This window comes from Penicillium soppii, assembly GCF_028829465.1.
Source record: "Penicillium soppii strain IBT 18220 chromosome Unknown utg000010l, whole genome shotgun sequence".
In the NCBI taxonomy this organism is placed as follows: domain Eukaryota; kingdom Fungi; phylum Ascomycota; class Eurotiomycetes; order Eurotiales; family Aspergillaceae; genus Penicillium; species Penicillium soppii.
The window spans coordinates 3,385,884-3,405,809 of NW_026643240.1; the positions used below are offsets into that span (position 1 = coordinate 3,385,884).

General features: G+C 49.9%; 11 protein-coding genes across 11 annotated transcripts; 6 read left to right on the plus strand and 5 right to left on the minus strand.

The window, feature by feature from the left end:
- Positions 1-1,046: 1,046 nt before the first annotated feature.
- Positions 1,047-2,153, plus strand: N7529_011941 (PIG-Y family protein; the record flags this gene model as incomplete). Its single annotated transcript, XM_057247467.1, has 1 exon — positions 1,047-2,153. One exon carries the CDS (start codon positions 1,047-1,049, stop codon positions 2,151-2,153), a length of 1,107 nt encoding a protein of 368 aa, XP_057092816.1.
- Positions 2,154-2,986: 833 nt separating this feature from the next.
- Positions 2,987-4,148, minus strand: N7529_011942 (acyl-CoA thioesterase; the record flags this gene model as incomplete). Its single annotated transcript, XM_057247468.1, has 2 exons — positions 2,987-3,832; positions 3,888-4,148. 2 exons carry the CDS (start codon positions 4,146-4,148, stop codon positions 2,987-2,989), a joined length of 1,107 nt encoding a protein of 368 aa, XP_057092817.1.
- Positions 4,149-5,051: 903 nt separating this feature from the next.
- N7529_011943 (mitochondrial 37S ribosomal protein bS6m) lies at positions 5,052-5,574 on the minus strand (the record flags this gene model as incomplete). The annotated part of the gene is made up of 3 exons (XM_057247469.1): positions 5,052-5,382; positions 5,447-5,478; positions 5,551-5,574. 3 exons carry the CDS (start codon positions 5,572-5,574, stop codon positions 5,052-5,054), a joined length of 387 nt encoding a protein of 128 aa, XP_057092818.1.
- Positions 5,575-5,812: 238 nt separating this feature from the next.
- N7529_011944 (glycine decarboxylase subunit H) lies at positions 5,813-6,580 on the plus strand (the record flags this gene model as incomplete). Its single annotated transcript, XM_057247470.1, has 3 exons — positions 5,813-5,948; positions 6,103-6,165; positions 6,264-6,580. The coding sequence occupies 3 exons, from the start codon at positions 5,813-5,815 to the stop codon at positions 6,578-6,580; spliced, it is 516 nt and encodes a 171-aa protein (XP_057092819.1).
- Positions 6,581-6,938: 358 nt separating this feature from the next.
- Positions 6,939-9,365, minus strand: dscA (ubiquitin-protein ligase dscA; the record flags this gene model as incomplete). Its single annotated transcript, XM_057247471.1, has 1 exon — positions 6,939-9,365. The coding sequence occupies one exon, from the start codon at positions 9,363-9,365 to the stop codon at positions 6,939-6,941; it is 2,427 nt and encodes an 808-aa protein (XP_057092820.1).
- A 522-nt stretch (positions 9,366-9,887) lies between these two features.
- On the minus strand, positions 9,888-10,278 carry N7529_011946 (putative NADH-ubiquinone oxidoreductase 14 kDa subunit; the record flags this gene model as incomplete). The annotated part of the gene is made up of 2 exons (XM_057247472.1): positions 9,888-10,129; positions 10,245-10,278. 2 exons carry the CDS (start codon positions 10,276-10,278, stop codon positions 9,888-9,890), a joined length of 276 nt encoding a protein of 91 aa, XP_057092821.1.
- A 295-nt stretch (positions 10,279-10,573) lies between these two features.
- On the plus strand, positions 10,574-12,813 carry N7529_011947 (BOD1/SHG1 domain-containing protein; the record flags this gene model as incomplete). The annotated part of the gene is made up of 4 exons (XM_057247473.1): positions 10,574-10,801; positions 10,869-12,230; positions 12,377-12,404; positions 12,647-12,813. The coding sequence occupies 4 exons, from the start codon at positions 10,574-10,576 to the stop codon at positions 12,811-12,813; spliced, it is 1,785 nt and encodes a 594-aa protein (XP_057092822.1).
- Positions 12,814-13,240: 427 nt separating this feature from the next.
- N7529_011948 (NOPCHAP1/New4 family protein) lies at positions 13,241-13,927 on the plus strand (the record flags this gene model as incomplete). Its single annotated transcript, XM_057247474.1, has 2 exons — positions 13,241-13,687; positions 13,745-13,927. The coding sequence occupies 2 exons, from the start codon at positions 13,241-13,243 to the stop codon at positions 13,925-13,927; spliced, it is 630 nt and encodes a 209-aa protein (XP_057092823.1).
- Positions 13,928-14,300: 373 nt separating this feature from the next.
- Positions 14,301-16,082, minus strand: N7529_011949 (guanosine diphosphatase; the record flags this gene model as incomplete). Its single annotated transcript, XM_057247475.1, has 3 exons — positions 14,301-14,358; positions 14,424-15,768; positions 15,821-16,082. 3 exons carry the CDS (start codon positions 16,080-16,082, stop codon positions 14,301-14,303), a joined length of 1,665 nt encoding a protein of 554 aa, XP_057092824.1.
- A 606-nt stretch (positions 16,083-16,688) lies between these two features.
- N7529_011950 (putative translation initiation factor IF3) lies at positions 16,689-17,426 on the plus strand (the record flags this gene model as incomplete). Its single annotated transcript, XM_057247476.1, has 1 exon — positions 16,689-17,426. One exon carries the CDS (start codon positions 16,689-16,691, stop codon positions 17,424-17,426), a length of 738 nt encoding a protein of 245 aa, XP_057092825.1.
- Positions 17,427-17,822: 396 nt separating this feature from the next.
- N7529_011951 (translation elongation factor Tu) lies at positions 17,823-19,387 on the plus strand (the record flags this gene model as incomplete). The annotated part of the gene is made up of 5 exons (XM_057247477.1): positions 17,823-17,985; positions 18,040-18,068; positions 18,128-18,390; positions 18,451-19,136; positions 19,203-19,387. The coding sequence occupies 5 exons, from the start codon at positions 17,823-17,825 to the stop codon at positions 19,385-19,387; spliced, it is 1,326 nt and encodes a 441-aa protein (XP_057092826.1).
- Positions 19,388-19,926: the final 539 nt, after the last annotated feature.

Here is a 19,926-nt window from a genome sequence, read left to right on the forward strand (position 1 = left end):
CCATAGCACCCTCTACAATTCCCCATCACCGTTGATATTTTTCTTTGATTTAAATTGCTTCGATGTGGATTTTCAAGCGAGCAAGCTGCTTTTGTTGAATAGGAATTTGTGTGTTGCGCACCAATACCCCAAGTCCACTGTGTTGATGCGATCTTTCTTTGCTCTTTTCTTCCTTTCAATCTTCATAAGCGTGCTTTGCGATCAAGGGTTCATTGGACTTTTGGCTCTGTCATGCCCCCAAATAAAAGCATCCTCCCTACTCATACCTCATACCTACCAGCGTATCTGATTTGGACTGTTGATGTTTATGTCTTTTTTTTGTCTTCCTTTCTAGCTCCTTGGGGTGTGCTGTATGAAACCTCCCATGTCTTTTCTAGGCTTGTTTTCTTTTGATACTCATTTCCATTCAAATGCTTTCCATGGGTTGCCATGGACTTGTCGGTTGACATTCGGGCTTTTCAAGAGTATCCGTATATGTGATGAATTTCCTTGGTCTTTTTCTATCTGCCTCCTGGCGTTCTAGCCCATATACCAGTTTGCCGTTATTTCTGCTTTTCTTTTTCTCTCTAGATGGTCAGTGGCCTTTTGCTGTTTTTTTTTTTTTTTTTTTGCTATTGGTTGTATATTATTGCATAAACAAGCTCTACTTTGCAGAGTAGGTTGACCTGGTTTATGAGAGTCACTCGAGGTAAAAGGGCTTTGGTCGGTCTGTGTGTGTATACATAGGGGAGCCACCCAGGGGTAAAGTACAAGCATGGTTGCCTATAAACCTCACTTTGTACGAGGATACATCTGGTAATAAGTATTTTCCATTCTAGTACTATACCCAATAATTTAACACTGTGTCTTTGGATTAACTCCAAATGTGATCATTCGATGGAACATGTCGCCTGAAATTGCAGGCCACAACGCGACTCCTTTACGGCCACTTCCCCGTGCAGCATTCATGAAAATCACCTGGAACAAAAACAAAGTATCCAACAGTGGGACCTTTCAATGCTGGTGGATCAATATCCGAGCTGACGTCTCCGGTTCCACCTGCGCCAATGGACGATGACGAGCGAACCGCGGACTTCGCAGTCCAAGGATCAACTCGCGCGCGATCCAGCAGCACAAGCAGTCATAAACGAGGCCTCTCAGGCTCCCTCTTCTCCAGACTATCTTTCCTTCGCATGAGCCAAAACACTTCAAACCGCCACCCAGACATGCAACACGATGACGACGACACCCGCACCGGCATCGCACACGGTCCAGGCGAAGGAAGCCACCGAGCAATGTCTACCGCAATGGCACATCGCCGCACAAGACGCCGCCGCGGATCACTCCGCAAAACAGCCCTGCTAGGTACAAGGCTCGAGTCCCGCGAAAAAAGAGCCGCCAAAGCCGCCGAGGCCCTCCGCGCAGAAGCAGAATCCATCCGCCCCGCAGACCTCCATCCCTCGCACCTACAGACCCAGCTCTCCCCCAATAATGGGCCCACACGCGCGCGCGAGCCCAAGCGCGACCAAGAGCCCGAAGAAGATCACGACAGCCCGCCTTGGTTCCGCGCAAATACACAGAAACCAGTCCGACCCTCGATAACGCGTCGCCGCCACGGCCTCGCGCAACATGCCCTCCACACCGAAGCTACAGCTACAGACGACGAGGAACTCGTCTCCTTCCCACGTACCAATACAAGTTCGCCTGCTCCCAGCTCAGGCGGCGTCAAAGGCGCCGCTGCAAGCCTCCACATCTCAACTCCGTCTTCTGGCCCGGAGCCCTTCAACCTCGCGCCGGAAACAACAACGTACAGACCCGTTCACCGACCTAAGTCCTCGCCTCTAGTCACACATCCTGTTGAGATCAAAAGTAGTCCTGTTGTAGATTGGGATTACTCCGAGACCGAGTGGTGGGGCTGGATTATTCTGGTCGTTACGTGGTTGGTGTTTGTTGTGGGGATTGGCAGTTGCTTTGAGGTTTGGAGCTGGGCTTGGGATGTTGGTGAAACGCCTTATGCACCGCCGGAGTTGGAGGATGATCCTACATTGCCTATTGTTGGGTATTATCCTGCGCTGATTATTCTCACGGCTGTCATGTCGTGGGTTTGGGTTGTGGTTGCTTGGGTTGGGATGAAGTACTTTAAGCATGCTAATATATCTGGGGAGGATATTTGAGTCCTTCTTGTACAAATAATATATAATACCCTTGTTGTGGGCGCTTTGTAAAATGTTGGGATGCTTTTCTTCGATTGAGAATATGACGTTCTACATCTATATATTTACTGCGCTTGATTCAGGCCCTAATGTTTTCCAATCCTTCCTCGAAACACCCCCAACCTTGGGTATATTCATCACTGCGTTGGCCACGTCACAGATTATCCATGGATTAACAAAAACAAAAACAAAAAAAAAGGCTGCACAGGCTATTTCATGAGTCAAAACTTCATATTGCCCAGAATCAAAGCTATTTAATGTACCATTATCAACGAGTCCTATGTAAGACGCCGACGATTTCAAAGCTAGACTATTTGATGAGTTTGCTGAGTTCTTGTCTCGGCAGAAGGCATAACACTTTTCCATAACAAAGCAGGCAATGGAGGTTTGGAGTTGAGTTTGTCGAGGCTGTTCTTGCCAGATACTGGGGCGCAGCCCCCGATCTGTTCGTACATACCACATGTAAAAGTGAGGATACAGAGGTCGCATATTGTAATGTTAGAGTTTGAAGCACGGACAAATCAAAAGAATAGAAAAAAAAGAAGAGAAACTAGATGAGGGAGAAAAAACTTGTGCACATATGGGGTTTGGTGTGGGTCAAATATACATCTAAAGGCTCAGTTGTCAACCTTATATGCCTATCAATGCTGACTACAAACAAGCTCATGGGATTCAGTGCATCTGCTTCTTATCTAATGGCTAGGATTGGTGGAAATTTATTGTATGTTAGTGCTGCGGCTTCCTAATATGTACAACCATCTAGTCTAAAGCATCCAGCATATACAAGAACGCTCTCACAACTTCGCATTCTTGCCCAACTTCCTCAATCTCAACATACTATCCTGCAAGGAAGTCCCCAGTAAAGCTCCATTAGGGCTCCACAGATGACTTTCATGCACTGCTCGATTCTGAGCAGCTTGCGGCGTCCACCCTTCTTGCACGAACCATTTCTTCGGCAATTCACTATCGCCTTTTTCAACCATGTTCCAATCGATCATACGCATTGCTTCCGCATGTCGATGTAAAATAACAGTCAACGTTAGGCTGGCCATTTCAGTCCAATTCTTGATCCCCAATGCGCGCGGGATCAAAAGAAGCGAGTTCTTATCACTGGAATACATATGCGCACACGCATATAAATTATCATAGTCGCCTGCCTCCTCTCTCTCCCGGATCTGGCTCAGAGTAGCATTGGGATCCTCATCTGGAGATCCTTTAAGCCGATATTGCGTCAGCTGACGATACCTCTCAGGATGCTGCTTGACATCCTCGGCATGATTGTGACCTTGCATATCAACCTTGCGCACATCCAGACCGGGGAATTCAAGCTCGGTAATATTGCCTTGACGAACATTGTCAATCCACCAGTCTGCATCAACGCTCGGACTGACCGCTTGGTCTTCTGGTCGTTTTGCCGAAAGAATGGAGTCGAAGCGCTCCTGTGCTGATGTTGGCTGATGGTCGAAGAGATTTTGTCTTTCGTCGCGTTTGAAAGAGCATATACACGAGAAGCAGATTTTGCCTTCTTGGCGCGCATCGACAGCTCGTGTGCTATACATGAATCCGTCGCGGATGTGCCGCACTGTGTACACGTAAGGCGTGTCCACACGCCCTCCCAAGATAAATGTCCCCGTCATATCCTGCAATAAGTCAGCTTAGGTCCATTTCAAACACTTGATTTTGCTGAGGGCTTACATGAACCACGAATCCTGGACCGACGGTTTTGGAAGCTGCATAAGCCGATTGAGCATAGACATGTCCGCCAAACGAGCGTGTTCCCTGACCAGGGGGGTATGGTGCTGCCAGCGAGCGAAATCGCTCGATTCTTTCTGGAACTGCCGTATCCGGGTGTGAAATTGAAATCTCCTCAAGTCGCTCGAGTGCCATCAATTCAACGAACGAATGCGGGGACGTCCAACTATCCCCGTCATCTGGGGCCTCGCGTCGCGGAGACATAGCGCAAAAGAGACAGACGCGATCACCTTGTCGTTTGTTCCTGTAATTTCTAATGACGTTCCCGAACTGGTGGCTCTGGTATGCGGTTGGTTTGCGGGCCGATGGTACCTGTCCAATCAACAATGCCGACCTCCGTGTCCGATGGTCGATTCTCTCCTTTCCCCCGATATTTTGATAGATGAGTTGGAAATTACGGAACACAGACGTTGCACAGAGTGTTCTTTTCTAATGTGGACGTATATGTGTATGTTGAAACTGATGTGTAGAGTTGAAGAAAATTGTTAACCGATCTATGGGGATTGGGTTATACCCCGGACTTAGTGACGGGGCCGACCGGTGCCTCGGCTTTTCAACGGTCACACGCTACAGTCCTGCTTTGTTGCTTGAAATATGCAGCATTGTGAGATATGAAGAGCTCATCATGACTACTCATATAGGGTCGGATTTACAGACATAGCCGCCTCGCAGCAGCCTTCAAAATGACCTGACGGGTCGGTCGAGAGATACAGGAACACTTCTTACCGGACTGTTCAGATTTAGCATTCCCAAATCTATAGGTACGAATCAGATGAAAGTGCCCAAGGGGCAACAAATTCCTTATGAAACGTATATGTAGTTCAGTAATAACACAGAGATAGCCTCGGCAGTACTGGTTCCATTGGTCGTGGCCTCAATGAAAGACTAAGGGCGACTGACGACCTCCCGAGAGAGACGAGAGCGCAAAATATATTTGTAGATCAAACTGGTATGTTGCACAATATACGCCGATTGTGCTGATAGTTTCGAGTGGCAGTTCCCAATGCCCGTGCCATAATAATACAAACAAAAAGTAAAGTGCTGCAATCCAAGTCAAGTCCAAGTCCACGCTTCTGATTCTGATATCAACAATCGAACAGCCTTTCATTAAACCGTCTTTTCAGCAGATGAGATCTGATCGGTGATAGTGGAGACGTTGTTCCACTCAACCTTGCCCGGGACATCCTTAATCTCTTCGAGTTTGTCACCGAGCTTGACGACGGAGAAGTTGATCATACGGGGATCAAGACCGAGAGTACGGCGGATAGACGACTGGACGGAGCCAGAGGCGTCGAAACGCATGATGAAGTGGTGGCCGTCGGTGTATCGGGCTTGATGTTTTGTGGTGACCTTAGGCAGACGGAAGGCGCCCCAGTTGGTGTAGCCGCGGACGACGCCGCCGGAGCGGATGACTTGGGTTCCGGCATTACGGGCGATTCTGAATATAAAGCATGAGTATATGAAAATTCTAGATAACGACCGCGATGTTAATTCAGACGTACTCTCGCACCTCAGTGAGGCTGCCCGGGCGGACCTAAGAACACGACAGGTTAGCGAATCTGAACAATTATGCGATCATTTCAAGTTCAATCAAAGAAGTACATACAATGGCAATCAGCTCATACAACATGGCATCGAGTTGTGGCGCGCAAACCCTTTTGATAACAATAAGGCGATGAACGTATTGATGCCAGCAAAATCCGACGAGGTTAGCGTATTCCTTATCAAGGTCTTGGCAAGTTCGTTATCAGGGAAATGCGTCGACGAAACTCCGCCGGAGAAGGGCATCACCTTTCCCTTCTACTTAAACTCTCCCCTCTTCCCATTTCCTTCCCACACCTTCAATTCCCTTTTGCTCAACCTTCAATATGTCCGCCGTCGCTCGCGCCATTCGTCCCTTTGCCTCTCGGGCCCTTGCCCAGAAGCCCATTGCTCCCATCTGCCAGGCTTCACCCGCTTTCCGTTTCCCGCGGGGAACCAGGAGCTTCTCCCAGAGCCCTCTCTGTGAGTATTATGCACCCCCAATGTTATACAATGCTTCTTAGAAGGCATTTGAAGTCATTGCGACTGGAAAAAAGGCCTTTAAACACCCAAAACATGCTCTTCAGAGCTCTATGATGTCACAGTTCACTAACGGCGCATCAATTTGCAATTCTAGCCCAGCTGAAGAAGTACACCGAGTCACACGAATGGATTGAGCTGGCCGACGGCGGAAAGACTGGTGAGTCCCCGTCAATTGACCTCATACATCCACCGTCGACCCATTGGGCCCATCGGAATGGTTATACAACGCGGCGGGGTAGCTAACACACATTCTAGCCAAGATCGGTATCACCGACTACGCTGCCCACTCCCTGGGTGATGTCGTCTACGTCGAGCTTCCCGAGGAAGGTCTCGAGGTTGCTGCCGGTGAGCCCGTCGGTGCTGTCGAGTCCGTCAAGTCTGCTTCCGATGTCCTCTCGCCTGTCGCCGGTAAGGTCATTGCTGGTAACAATGTCCTCGAAGACAAGGCTAAGACTATCAACGAGAGCCCCGAGGAAAATGGTTGGATTGCTGAGATCGAGGTCGCTGATGTTGCTGAGCTCGATGCCCTTCTTGATGAGGCTGCCTACAAGGCCACCATCGAGGATGCTTAGCTTTCTGGAATCTAGAGATTGTTGTATCATGATGAATAGGTTATAAAGGCCGGGTTGTCCGGATGTGGTGGAAATCTTCTTTTTAGTTCGATGTTATATTGTCATGTATGCCAAATGGTGACCGATTTTCCTTCAACGAAAGCGTTTAGACTCATCGATCCCCCCGTGGATTGATATACAGTTCAACAAGATTATTGTTTGAGCAAATGTTTATTGTTCTGATATTCTGATCGTAAAGTGTCCACGCTCATATGTCCATGGTGATATCTACTCGAAGCTATATCAAAAACAATTTTCAGCGGGAAAGCGGGAGACCTATGGACACGATAATAAACTTCGTGAAGAATAATGTAACAGACTATACAGGGGGAATGGATTCACGGCATATCGGACACTGGAGTCGAAGTCTCATCCAGCTTTCCAAACAGGCAGTGTGGAATATATGATGGCAAGGTGTAACCATGTACAACCGGCGACTCAATATGCTAGATGCCCCGTCGGTTACGCTACTTCCACCAGAGGCGGAAGGTGCGGGGAGGACAGGCACCTCAATATCTTGCATGCAGATGACACAGTCAAACATGGCCTTCTTGCGGTCTTTTCGTTCCTTGTCATCGTCCTTAGCGTCACTGACCAGATCTCGCTCATCGGCCCGCAGGGATGCAATCGACAGATCGCCGCCGCCAGCCTCGAGATCCTCGTCCGTTCCGGATAAGTCTCGTAATGTGGGATGATAATCATATGCAGGAGGTGCCCAACCACGGGGCACGAAAAAGCGCGGGCCAAGAATGTCCTGGCTGGCTAACATCCAGGCTTGAAGCCATACCCATCCAGTCATGACAAATGCAGTTGTGTAATCTGGTCGGATGAAAAGTACATTTCCGCGAGCTGTGAGGAAGTAGAGGAACGGGAAAAGTCGGAGAACGCTCTGGCCGACAACGAAGTCCCATCGAAGAGCTTTGCGGCAGTTTCGTATCACGTTGCGGTAGATCTGGGGCACCCAGAAGGATAGATAGATTGATGCCAAGAAACGTGTGTATATCGAGCCGAGACGTCTCGGTAAGAGAGAAGCCCAAACCGAGAGAAAGAACAACCCAAACAATGCAAGATAGAAGCGCGCGTACATTGCGCCCACATCGCTGCGTATTTGTCTTGGAGTTGGAGGTGTAGTCCGTGTGGCTAGCAGCGGCGGCGAATCCAACTCATCAGCGGGAGCATCCTGGTCGGGTGGCAAAATGATTGGGGTGGCCCCCGAGTCTTGCACTGTTGGGGCAGTGACAGGCAAGGGTAAAGTTCCTGGGCGCGTAGTTGGAGCTGGGGGGTTGGAGGGACGATCTTCCTCTCGTCTCTCCGGTTCCTGCACTGCCCAAATATCCATCATGAACTTCATTCCAATGTAGCTCACTGAAAGGAATGCCAAGAATGATGCAGTGGTCAAGACCAAAAAGGAAACTGAAGCATAAAGTTCCATAACCATGAAAGCTAAAACAAATGCATCGCCGAGCGCCATTAATGCGATAGTATAGAAGCTGATTCGGCTCCGTGTCGAAGGAGTGGAAGCCTCCTTGATTTGGCGCAAAAGCAGCATGATCTGTGCGACAAACACACCGGAAACGACCAAAATGAGACGCGATGCATATTTTCCGTATTCTTCTTGCTTCGGTCCAGTCAAGTATAGCGAATCAGAAGGCGGGAAATCAGGAGTCCCCTTCGTCTCAAGTATATACCCGCAGTCTGGGGAGAAGACAACGGCAGACATCACCATAAGAGGAGGACTAGGGATCGGTGCTCCCGTCGGATATCTGAGTTCTTGCTCCATACGCTCCAAAAGTAACCTGTCAGCTGGGGCATCTCCCACCATGACAGGATGCTGTTGGAGGTAGACTATATGTTCACAGTTTGGGGAGGGAAATTCGACCTGTGATGTGCCTGCCAAAGAGGACCAAGGGAGTAGGGTTGAAGGTCGATTCTGTTTTTCCGAGATGGCATCTGACAGCGACTGCACAAGAAGCTGATGGGATAGTTCATAAGTATCGGAAGAAAGCATCAGGTGGGGCAGCGCGAAAATTCCACCATACTTCTCGCTCGATGTACTTAGAACGATGCTTCCAGTCTCCGGGAAGTGCACACCCAGCAAAGGAAGGTACCAGGTGCTTCCCCAGAAGTCCTCACTCTCAACCGTTAAGCTTGCTCGCATTTCCCTCACAAGTCCATTACCCATCTGAAGTTCTTCGCCGGATCCTCCTTCCAGATCAAAGTAGAAGGTACCTCCATTGCCAGTAATATTGTGGCTGAATTCATGAGTGAAATATTCGTGCTCCTCGGCGATAGCAGTTGTATTGAGGGGCTCGCGCCGATCCGCACCATCGCTCTGTCGAACCCAATCGCCACGAAGCTTCCCTGTTGCGTTGCGATATACTGGAAGCACAAGCTTTGTCAAGTTCAAGGTGGGTGATACCGTGGGGTCTTTTAGACCATTTGGAGGTTCTAGTCCAGCATTTGACACAGCTGATTGCAACTGGTGGCGAGCGCGGGTTTGGACCTGCGGGAGAAGATTCCAAGCATAGCTGTCATTCCCTCTTAACCCTGAAAAAGGTAGCCATTTATTGGCAGGTGGGTCGAAGTCGCCATATTTCGACCCATTCATCAGCCGAAGCGCATGTCGCTCACGGTCAAGCTCGCGCTGATGTTGCCGATCTTCATCAAGTAGCGGCGGGCGCGACTGAGAGCTAAGAAGGAGGTAGAAAACCAGCAGGAAAAAGAAGAAGGAGCCGCGGTTATCCATCTATGCCACAGGGTCTCGGCATGGACCTCTACCTCAAAAGACAAACGACGATAAGCATCGCGAGAAGAAAGAAAAAAGACCCGAGAAAGGCCGGAAAGTTCAACTAAGTCACAGAGAGAACAAATAGAAATCACAAATGAATGACGAGCGCAGTACAAGTAGTTTGTCTCTACGGCGGAGTTGATGATGTACACGACCCCGGAGAACCTGCCCGCCAGGCGCCAGCTCCTGGATGACTAATAATCCAGATCAGGCCTCCAGGGCTGCCCAGGTGGGAACGTTCTATTATTGTGCAGTGTACCCCGGGTTTCTACCCCGTGAAATTGAAGATAAATAATTTGAAGGCGGTATTCCTAGTAAAATTTTGAAGAATAAACTGAGGACATAATGCCTATGCATCCGTGGCAGAAAATGACCAGGAGATGCTAAGACCCAAATGCTGATATCAAACCGGTTGAATTTTGGTACAAATAGAAAAACGCATAGACACAATGACCCTATCCATCATCACAGATATCTGCTTTATGATGCAGCGGCCAGAACACCACCCTCGGGCTTCTCCTCCCGCTGATCCCGCCGCCGGCGCTTCTCGAGGATAGCCTCGCGGCGCTGTGCAAGCATCTTCAATTGTCTGCTCTCAACACCCTGGAGCCAGTAGCCGAAGCTTCCGCCAACACCGGCGAAAAGAGGGTAGACCCAGAGGGATTCCTTAGCAAGGATGGGACGCATCTCGATACCGAGTTGCCAGAAACGGACGGCAATGCCTGTGGGAGTCGATGCGATTAGTTCCAATATCAACAATGGCAAATCCAACACAATTGCAGCCGAGCCGAGCAGTATTGCAGACCATTGAAAGTCGTAGAGGGAAATATCACATACCGAAGCCGCTCCAGAAAAGCACCTTGTGAACCATGATCGCGGTCGGTTGCGGGGTTGTAGTTGCAATTTGAGGGTCGGAAAGTATCCGAAAAAAGTTCAAAGAGGTAGTGTTTTGTTTGGGTATTTCAACACCACAGCGACCGGAGTTAATGGAGGCGGAGTTGGGATGTTGCCGTCGCAATAGCACAGGAGAGACGAGGTTGAAGCAAATCAGCGGGCCGCAGTTCCAAATCACGGAACAACCATTCTTCCATTCTCCTTGTTATCGCTTATCGTTCGCGCGACTGAATCTCTCCATCTCTCCAGGGCTTTTTCCAAGTCGAGTAACGATGGCTTCTAATGAAGCAATGGAAACCTCACAGGGCATGGAGGATGTCATATCTACGGCAAAACGGCCTATTGACATTGAAAGCATAAAGCACAAGAAGTTCAAGACCGATGACCTTCCCTTGTCTGCCGCGCAGCATGCGGTCATTGATAAACTCCTACATTCGTTCAAAAAGAAAGGTGGCTTTGACAGCGTTCGCAAACAAATATGGGCCGACTTCAATGATGGGGTAACATGAATCCAAATGCATTGCACATGCATCCTTCTTCTCTTCAATGCTAACCCTATCCCAATAGCAACCCAGAACCGATTTTACCGACAAGTTGATCGCACTTGCTGAATCAGAAATCGACCGCGAGCCGGCACTACTCTCCCGTGAAAGGGGAAAAGCAGCGACACTGATTGAGGGTGCTGTTGACCGTGGTGATGTTTACAAAAGCGTGGAGGAATCTATCGACCAACTAGCATCCAAACACCTGGAGTTCATTCTTAATTCCGTTCGTGACATCAGACGTGATGAAGTCGGCGAGGAAGTTGCCGCTCGTGAATCTGAGCTAGGAAGCAAGACAGATGCAGACTACGAAGTCTACGTCAAGGCTCAACGGGAGGAGCGGGAGAAAGTGTGGCGCGAAGAGGAGCGCAAACAAAAGGAAATAGACGACGAAAGACAGCGGATCAAGGACGAAGAACGCCGAAAAAAGCGCGAATTAGAACGCCAAAAAGACGAAGAGGACCGAGCCAGAAGAAAAGAAATCGACGAACAGAGGCGAGCTGAACGTGAGCGCCAACGTGAAGAGCAGAAAGCCCTTGATGAGCAGCGAGAAAGAGAGCGAGACGAAAGATACGAGAGACGAAGGCGAGAGGATCGGGATCGCTATCGGGGCTGGGATCGTGACCGCAGTCGAACTCGAGACCGTTTCCGCGACCGTTCTCCGGCCTATCGCTCGGATCGTGACTTATCTCCTAGACCCCGAGACTCACGGCCCGAGAAGTCCAATGATCCGACACCCACTCCAATTATACCGGTGGATGAGAAATCACTCGAGGAGGCTGCCTTGCAAATGCTCTTGAAAGAGGGCGAAGAACTTGCAGCGAAAGCTCGACAGAAGCCCGAGTTCGACTTCGAAGAGGCCGAAGCTATTGAAAATGGGCTGAAGCCCTCGGCATTGGGACCACCCAAGAGCCTCATTGATTCAAAGTACTCTAACAACTCCACACGGGCGGCCAGCCCATCCAGAAACTCCGAAGCAAGGCGCGGCTCAATTGCAGACCGAGGTGATCGGTCCCGACGCCTGACACGGGACCGAAGCCATAGTCGCTCACGGCGCCGGCGCACATCCATCCTTGACAAAGACCGTCGCCGGGATCGTTCTAGGGAGTCTGTGAGGTCCCGGGATCGTGATATGGATGCACGCCGTGGCTACCGCGATTTCCGAGATGAGCGAGGGGGTGATCGAAGCTACAGACCAAGTCGTCGCAGTCGCAGTCGATCTGCAGGCCGACTGCGAGACCGCGACCGTAGTGCTGGCCGAGACAGAATCCGCGATCGATCGCGGTCAAAAGACCGGGATAATGACCGTCGCCGTGACCGCAGCCGGATCCGAGACCGAGAACACGACAACTACCGTCCTCAACGCGCTCGGGCTTCTCGATCACCAGTGCGCCGAACATCCCGAAGTCGACGCTCACGGAGTCGCTCGCGCTCCCGCGCTCGGGGTCGTGATCGTGATCGCCCTCGTTCACGTTCTAGGCGTCGCTCACCCTCACCTACTCTAGATATTGATCGCTACGTTCCATCAACTAGCAACCGGAGCAAGTCACCGCGCCGCCGGGTACGATCCCCAGAGCGAGATCGGGAGCGAGATCAACGAACAAGGGGAACCGACATTGACCGTTATATGCCTGTCTTTGAACGGGACAACGATAAGGCTGACGACAACGACGACGATAACGACAAAGATAAAGAACCAGGGCAGATAACAGAAGAAAGCCCCGGATTCAGCACCGAGAAGGAGAAGGAAAAAGAAAAAGTAAAAGTAAAGGACACCGATGAGCGCCGACCTCGCCGGCCCAGTCCAACTCGCCGAAGAAGTCCTAGTCTACGAAGAAGCCGCAGTCGTCGCAGAACCCCTAGCCGGCGCAGAAGCCGAAGTCGACGCAGAAGTCCAAGCCGTCGTCGCAGTCGCAGTCGCAGAAGGAACAGGAGCTGATGACATGGAGCACGCCACGATGGATCAATGAGATATATTCTGACAGCTTGCCCATTGAAAACATTGTCAGATAATACCATGTACGATTAAAGGAACGAGATACACTGCCTGAAACGCATTTCCCCTGTTACCTGCATTTGTAAAGATGGGAACATTCGTGGACATCTACAAGATCGAATCTTTTAAAGTTGAATCTGGAGTGACCGATAAGATAATTCTTATCTGTTATCGGTTTCTCCACTCAAAAAAAAGTTGCAATCTCAAAAGTTGTTTCGACTTCTTCCACACCTCAGACAGAAATTTCCATATTAAAGACACGGAGAGGCCACTTCCTCTCACAATAAACGCAAATCTCTTTCCACCACTCCTTGATCGGCCCAAAGATTCCCTGTGCGCATTGTATTAATCTAGAAATCTCTGCGAACTCAGCAAATCAAGACCCCAAAACGAACCAAATTATGGCTCCACCAACAACAAAAGCGGACGCAGTCACCAGCGAATCCAACCCTCAAACAATCAACCTCACAGACCGCACCGCTTCTCACAAGCGCGACTCCTCCATCCAAGACTCCGATTCCGACCCAACGTCCTCCTCCGGCTCGTCATCCGAGGATGACAGCGAAAGCGAAAATGGAGACGAAGAGCACTCAGACAGGGAGCTGAATGGAGCTGGCGATTCAACCGCACAAACAAAAACCGACTCGTCTCTACCACATATCGGCGGGCGCCCTAAGCCGCGCATATGTCGAATGAAAGGCGACTCAGGGATCTTGTCAAGGCTCAATGCTTTCTTGCCGCAAATGAAGAGCGCCAATGAGGACTTGCAGAAAGAAATAGAGGCCGGGAGAGCTAGTGATCTGATACTTGATAACGCGGAGGGTAATGAGGGGCGTTATATCGAGATGGTATGTTTGACTATGAGATGTTGAAATCGATGGTTTGCTAATGGTTATTCTGGATAGGATCTCGGACTCGGGGTTTTAGAAGAGAAGCGCGATGGCGATTCTTCTAGTGATGATGAGAGCGATACCGAAGAGACTAATGGTTCTGCAGAGGATGACTCTGATATCATTGGAAAGCTTATGGGTAGGAAGGGTAAAAAGGCGGAGGCTGATAAGCCCTCTATTCAAGAGATGGCGGAGTAGCCTGTTGTCTGATTCCACATTTTGCAACCATGACCTTTGATCGAGTGATTTTTCTTGATCCAAAGTTGAATTTACTAGCTTAACATTACTTGCATATTGCGGCCCCATGTTATCATAATTAGCGTCTTATATTCTGGGGTCTATTCGCTGGGCTTTTTCTTCCTCTCGTAAAATTGGGGAAAAATCAATTGTGTGAACATGAAACATTCGTACATTTCCTATGCAAGCCGCCAAAAATGAAGTCTAAATAAAAGACAGAAAAAAACAAGAAAAATAAGCGACATATCGCGGATCTCTATATGCACGAACCCATCATAGATTGTGGCCGAATGTCATTATTAAAAAGAATAAGTGTTCTACTTCAATGTCTCGTTTACGACACTTCCTTGATGCGGCAAGTCCAGCCAGATTCCTGGCTCAGGAGGGGCAAGCTGAAGAATTGTTAGTATAAAACAAGAAGAGATAAAGAATTTTTTGGGGGTGGAGGTAGACTAACCTAGCACCTAGGCACCAGCCCAGCTCATTGTTCTTGATCTTCTTGGCGATCTTGACTTCGCGGGACAGGGGCAACTCGTAACCGGTGTGCAGAAGAGCCATCATGAAACTGAGGTCCATACAATGGTCGGGACGGCCACGAAGTTCTTCCAGCGCGTTCCCAACACCCTCGAAGATCTTCCATTGGCTCTCACCGGCGCAGACCGCAGATGTCAGCTGGTGAAGCTCCTCCAAAGTGAAAGACTCTGGCATGCCAAGGGGGGCGGTGCGGTCGAAGAAGTAGGAAAATATGTACACATCCTCCCGAGCAAAGGTCTTCGCGAGGGAAGGCTGGTGCACACCGTTGAAGGAGCAGGGTGCGAGCTTGCAATCACCGCTCTTCTTCAGGATCTTCTCGGCAATGCCACGGCATTGGGCAGCCATGGACTTGTCCTCAGGACCGGCCATCCATACCTTGACGCTGGGTCCAAGAGGGTGATTAGCGGGGAACTTGACGGTGACTTCCTTCTTCATTCCAGGGCCAATACAAGGGTTGGGGATGGGTTGCTTCAGCCAGGCGAGGTCCTCGGGGCTGTGGGCAAGCATGTTCTCAAGGACCACAGCGTTCATGGCTTCACGGGCAGCCATTAGTCCGTAGCCAAGGTGAGAGTGCTGGTAAAGCTCGAACTCGCGCCCACCGAACTTCAGTTCGTACTTGTGGTCACCGGCGGCGAGGTGCTCGGGCATACCACCGGCCTTGCTCTTCTCGAAGGTAGGCTGGAAGACGATCTGGGTAGAGCCACCACCCAGGTCAAAGACAGCAGCGGTGGGGGTCTCATCAGGGCCACCGATCTTGCCCAGCAGGTAGTTGGTGGTGATCCAAGCGTAGACACCTTCGTCCGATCCGTCCATGATCTGGACACCGCCCTTCTCTTCAGACACCACTGGGAAGGGGTAGGAGGTTTCCAAACGGTGCCTGACAGCCTGTAAAATCTTAATGCTCTTTTCATTGCCCAGAACACGAAGTCCAGCGGTGGCCTTAACAGCAATGGGGGAGCATGACCGGTACTCCTCGGGAACCGACTTTAGGGCAACCTCCATGAGAGGGTCAAGACTCTTGGCGGCGCCTTCAGCATCATCCCCGAAAGAGCTGAGGCCGGACCCCTCCGGCTTGGGCTTGGTTTGTTCAAAGACCTCATTCTCGAGTTCGGGGGTGGAGCCGCAGTTGTTGAATCGGTAGACGTGAATGCGAGACCCGGTGCTTCCAGCATCGATCATCAGGGCATACTGGATAAGAGGCTTGGATGAATCGAATGGCTTGGTGCACTTTTGCGAAGTCGCGGCGCCATTGCTTGTAGGGGGTTGTTCTGCCAAACATTAGTTTCACAAAAGTGCTATCGCGCGCAAACGAACACATACCGTGGGTGAAACTAGAAACAGTGGACTTAGACGGGGAGAGCCAGACCAAAACCATGAAGACGAAGGCAATGATTGCGCCCGTCTTCAAATACCGCGTTCTTTGGGTTTGTGCCATATTGGCGGGTTGTTTGTCAATTTGACCGGGGTCGATTGACTGCAAAGGAACGGAACCGTTGCTGCGGGAAAAGGAGCGATGGCGAGCGACCGAATCTAGATCGTCAGGTTTGCTGTTATGGGGCTGATTGTCGACTCCAGTCGACATGCGAGCAATGGTCGAATTATAAGCCGGTACAGTGACAGGTGGCGTAATCAGTCACTGGCGCAGGAATGAATGACCGTATGGATTGATAAGAAGATTTAAGCAAGCAAGCAACCATTGAGCCTCCAAAACACCGAACCAGTCCAAAAAAGAAAATGGATAGAGTGTCAAAAAAGGGAAAATTGTCAGAAGAGAAAGGAGATTAAGGGTTTCAGGGTTGTGGCGCAGATGTGGCGTTCTGCATGCGTGTACTTTTCGTACTGTACTTTTTGTATGGAATCAAGGATACCTTATAAATACACATATCCAGGATCAATATAGAGAGATATTTTGTTCCATGATACTTATTTGATATATCTCGCTGTATATAAGCCTTCCATAACAACCAAAATTCGAAAAAACAATCTCTACAGCATCTATCCAGTTCCATGGCTGAAGGAGCTCTTGAGCCCGCAATAGGGTAGATTACTAAGTGTTTGCTATATTTGCATTGCGATTCACTTCCCCATATTTCACTGCCATAGCTATCTCATCTGCTTTCATCCTGCATCTCTCGCCTTGGATTGATCACCAATTTTCTGCTTTTGTATATTTGCCTAAAGCGGAAACATGAATACCACACGGGGCCCCTTGTCATCCGCCCAAGTTCTCCGCCAGATCTTTTTCTCTCCTCTCCGCACCTCCAGAGTTGGCGTTCTTCCATTCAAACCGCTTCGAAATGGTGTCCAGTTCCGATTCTTTCAACAATCGCATTGCTTAGAACTAAGAGAGTACCGCCCGCCCGTCGAACAACTGAGGAACGCCGCTATCAAGTCCAAGTTCGTCCAACTGGTGAACGAAGAAAATCTTCTGGATCCTCCAACAAGACTAGAGGATGTTCTTGAATCATTCGACCATGCCGAGTACTTCCTTATGCAGGTGAAAGAAGAGGACGACGACTCGCTACCACTCTGCAAAATTATTCACAGGAGGACATATTTGGAAAAGGAGAAGGCTAGAACAATCTTGGCCCGTCAGAACCGCACTATAATCAAGCAAATGGAGATAAACTGGGCGATTGACGCGCACGACTTCTCTCACCGCAAGAAACAACTTACGAAATTCTTGGAGAAAGATTGCAAGGTGGAAATCACCTTGACTACGAAAAAGCGCAAGCGTGCCCCAACAGTGGAGGAGATCAAGCAAACTGTACAGGGAGTGCTCGACACCATCAAGGCTGCGGGCGCCCGCCAAACTAGCGAAATGGAAGGAGAGCTGGGAAAGCAGTTGAAGATTACCGCGCGGAAGGTGAAGATGGAAGGGAAGGATAAGGTTCAGGGAGAGGAACAGGCCAAGAGCGAGAAGTAAGGCAGTGAGTAGGGCGCTCAGTGTATATCAGATGTTGTATAACACTTGACCGAATGTATAATATGAAACAAGATCAATGCTCGGCAATTTGTCCGGTGCATTGAACTGCTGGGCTTGTCCACAGGTTGAGTGAACAATCTCTTCCAATCTTTCAATTCCCATCATATACCCTTTAAATTGATATTTCTAAAAGCAACAGTGATGGATGTCTACGGGTAATGTTAGACCATATTCTTTGGACCTCCGCAATTGAAGACCCATGATTGGTCGAACCGGCTGACTAACACTCCCCTAAAATTTGATGTTGATCTGGGCTTCTTCCTCCATCCTGATTCTATCTGTATCATCTTTCTTTTTTTCTTCTTGTTTCATCGTTTCTGTTTCAACCGAGGCAAGATGTCGAGCATCTCCCGTTCATTGAACCTTTTGGCGCGCACCAGCCGGTCCTCCCTGCTGCGTCCTACTGCCGTTAACCCCGTCCACCATGTCTTCAGCAACAAGGTCGCCGGCCGTGGTTTGGCCACTGCTTTCGAGCGTAACAAGCCCCATGTTAACATTGGTATGGCTCATCATATCCCGCATAACAAACTTCAGTGTTAAACCTAGTTTCCAGGTACCATTGGTCACGTCGATCACGGCAAGGTATGCTACTCGCGACTTCTTCCGGCAGACTACCAGCGAATCTAACATATCCGCCATAGACCACTTTGACCGCCGCTATCACTAAGCACCAGGCCTCTAAGGGTCTTGCCAACTTCCTCGATTATGCCGCCATTGATAAGGCTCCCGAGGAGCGCAAGCGTGGTATCACCATCTCGACCGCCCACATTGAGTTCGCGACTGAGGACCGTCACTACGCCCACGTCGACTGCCCTGGTCACGCCGATTACATTAAGAACATGATTACTGGTGCTGCCAACATGGACGGTGCTATTGTCGTTGTCGCTGCTTCCGATGGTCAGATGTACGGGGTTCACTCCTAAATACCTGATTGAGAGTATGCTAACGAAAAATTGCACAACAGGCCCCAGACCCGTGAGCACTTGCTGCTTGCCCGTCAGGTTGGTGTCCAGAAGATTGTTGTCTTCGTTAACAAGGTCGACGCCGTCGAGGACCCTGAGATGCTTGAGCTCGTCGAGCTTGAGATGCGTGAGCTGCTTTCCTCCTACGGCTTCGAGGGTGAGGAGACTCCAATCATCTTCGGATCTGCCCTCTGTGCTCTTGAGGGCCGCCGCGATGATATTGGTACCCAGCAGATCGACAAGCTCATGACCGCTGTCGATACTTGGATCCCCACTCCCGAGCGTGACATGGACAAGCCCTTCCTCATGTCCGTCGAGGAAGTCTTCTCCATCCCCGGCCGTGGTACCGTTGTCTCTGGTCGTGTCGAGCGTGGTCTCCTAAAGAAGGATACCGAGGTTGAGATTGTCGGTGCCACCGACACTGGTAACCCCATCAAGACCAAGGTTACCGATATCGAGACCTTCAAGAAGTCCTGCGACGAATCCCGCGCTGGTGATAACTCCGGTCTCCTGCTCCGTGGTGTCAAGCGTGAGGACATCCGCCGCGGTATGGTCGTCGCTGCCCCCAACAGCACCAAGGCCAACAACAAGTTCCTTGTCTCCATGTACGTCCTGACCGAGGCGGAGGGTGGTCGCCGTACTGGCTTCGGCGCCAACTACCGCCCCCAGGTCTACATCCGCACTGCCGGTAAGTTCAACTCCATAACTTTCGATCTGATGTCATCTTGATATACGGATACTAACTATAATCTAGATGAGGCCGGCGATCTCAGCTTCCCTGACGGTGATCTGTCCAAGCGCGTCATGCCCGGTGACAATGTCGAGATGATCTTGAAGACCCACCACCCCGTCGCTGCCGAGCCCGGCCAGCGCTTCAACATCCGTGAGGGTGGCCGTACCGTCGCCACTGGTCTGATCACCCGTGTCGTTGAGGAGTAAACGCTTCGCCCACTTCCTATAGTCATGCAGTCTGCTTGACCCTTGTATTATGAAACCCTTTCCTTCCATCTTGTTTGTTTGGCACCTTATATCTTAAAGCGCGGGAATCATTGATCAGCACGAGGGATCCGGGGGCAATCCGGAGTTTTCGCTCGAATCTTTTGAATCGTGTCCATGTACTAGTTCAGATCTTCTTTTTCTCCACTCCCGTGAAAATGTATTCAACTCAAGTCCTCAAAATTCATACATAATCGCAATTCAAGTTTACTGAATTTCAACTTATGTACGCTGCTAGGTGCATAATCTTTGGGCACGGGGTAAAGAACAGAGCAAGCAGTTCCTGATGTAAAATTATCTCTGCTATATTCAACAGCCTTGTGTAGAAATTGCTATATTTGTACGGTGTATATCAACCGGAGTTCTAGATCTCCCGCATACAAATTTGGCAGCTCCTGATTGGCCCGGGCGAAAATTTGACCGCCTCCCTTCGGCCGAACTTGACGGACGAGCAAGTATGAGAGTGACAGGCAACGGTCGAT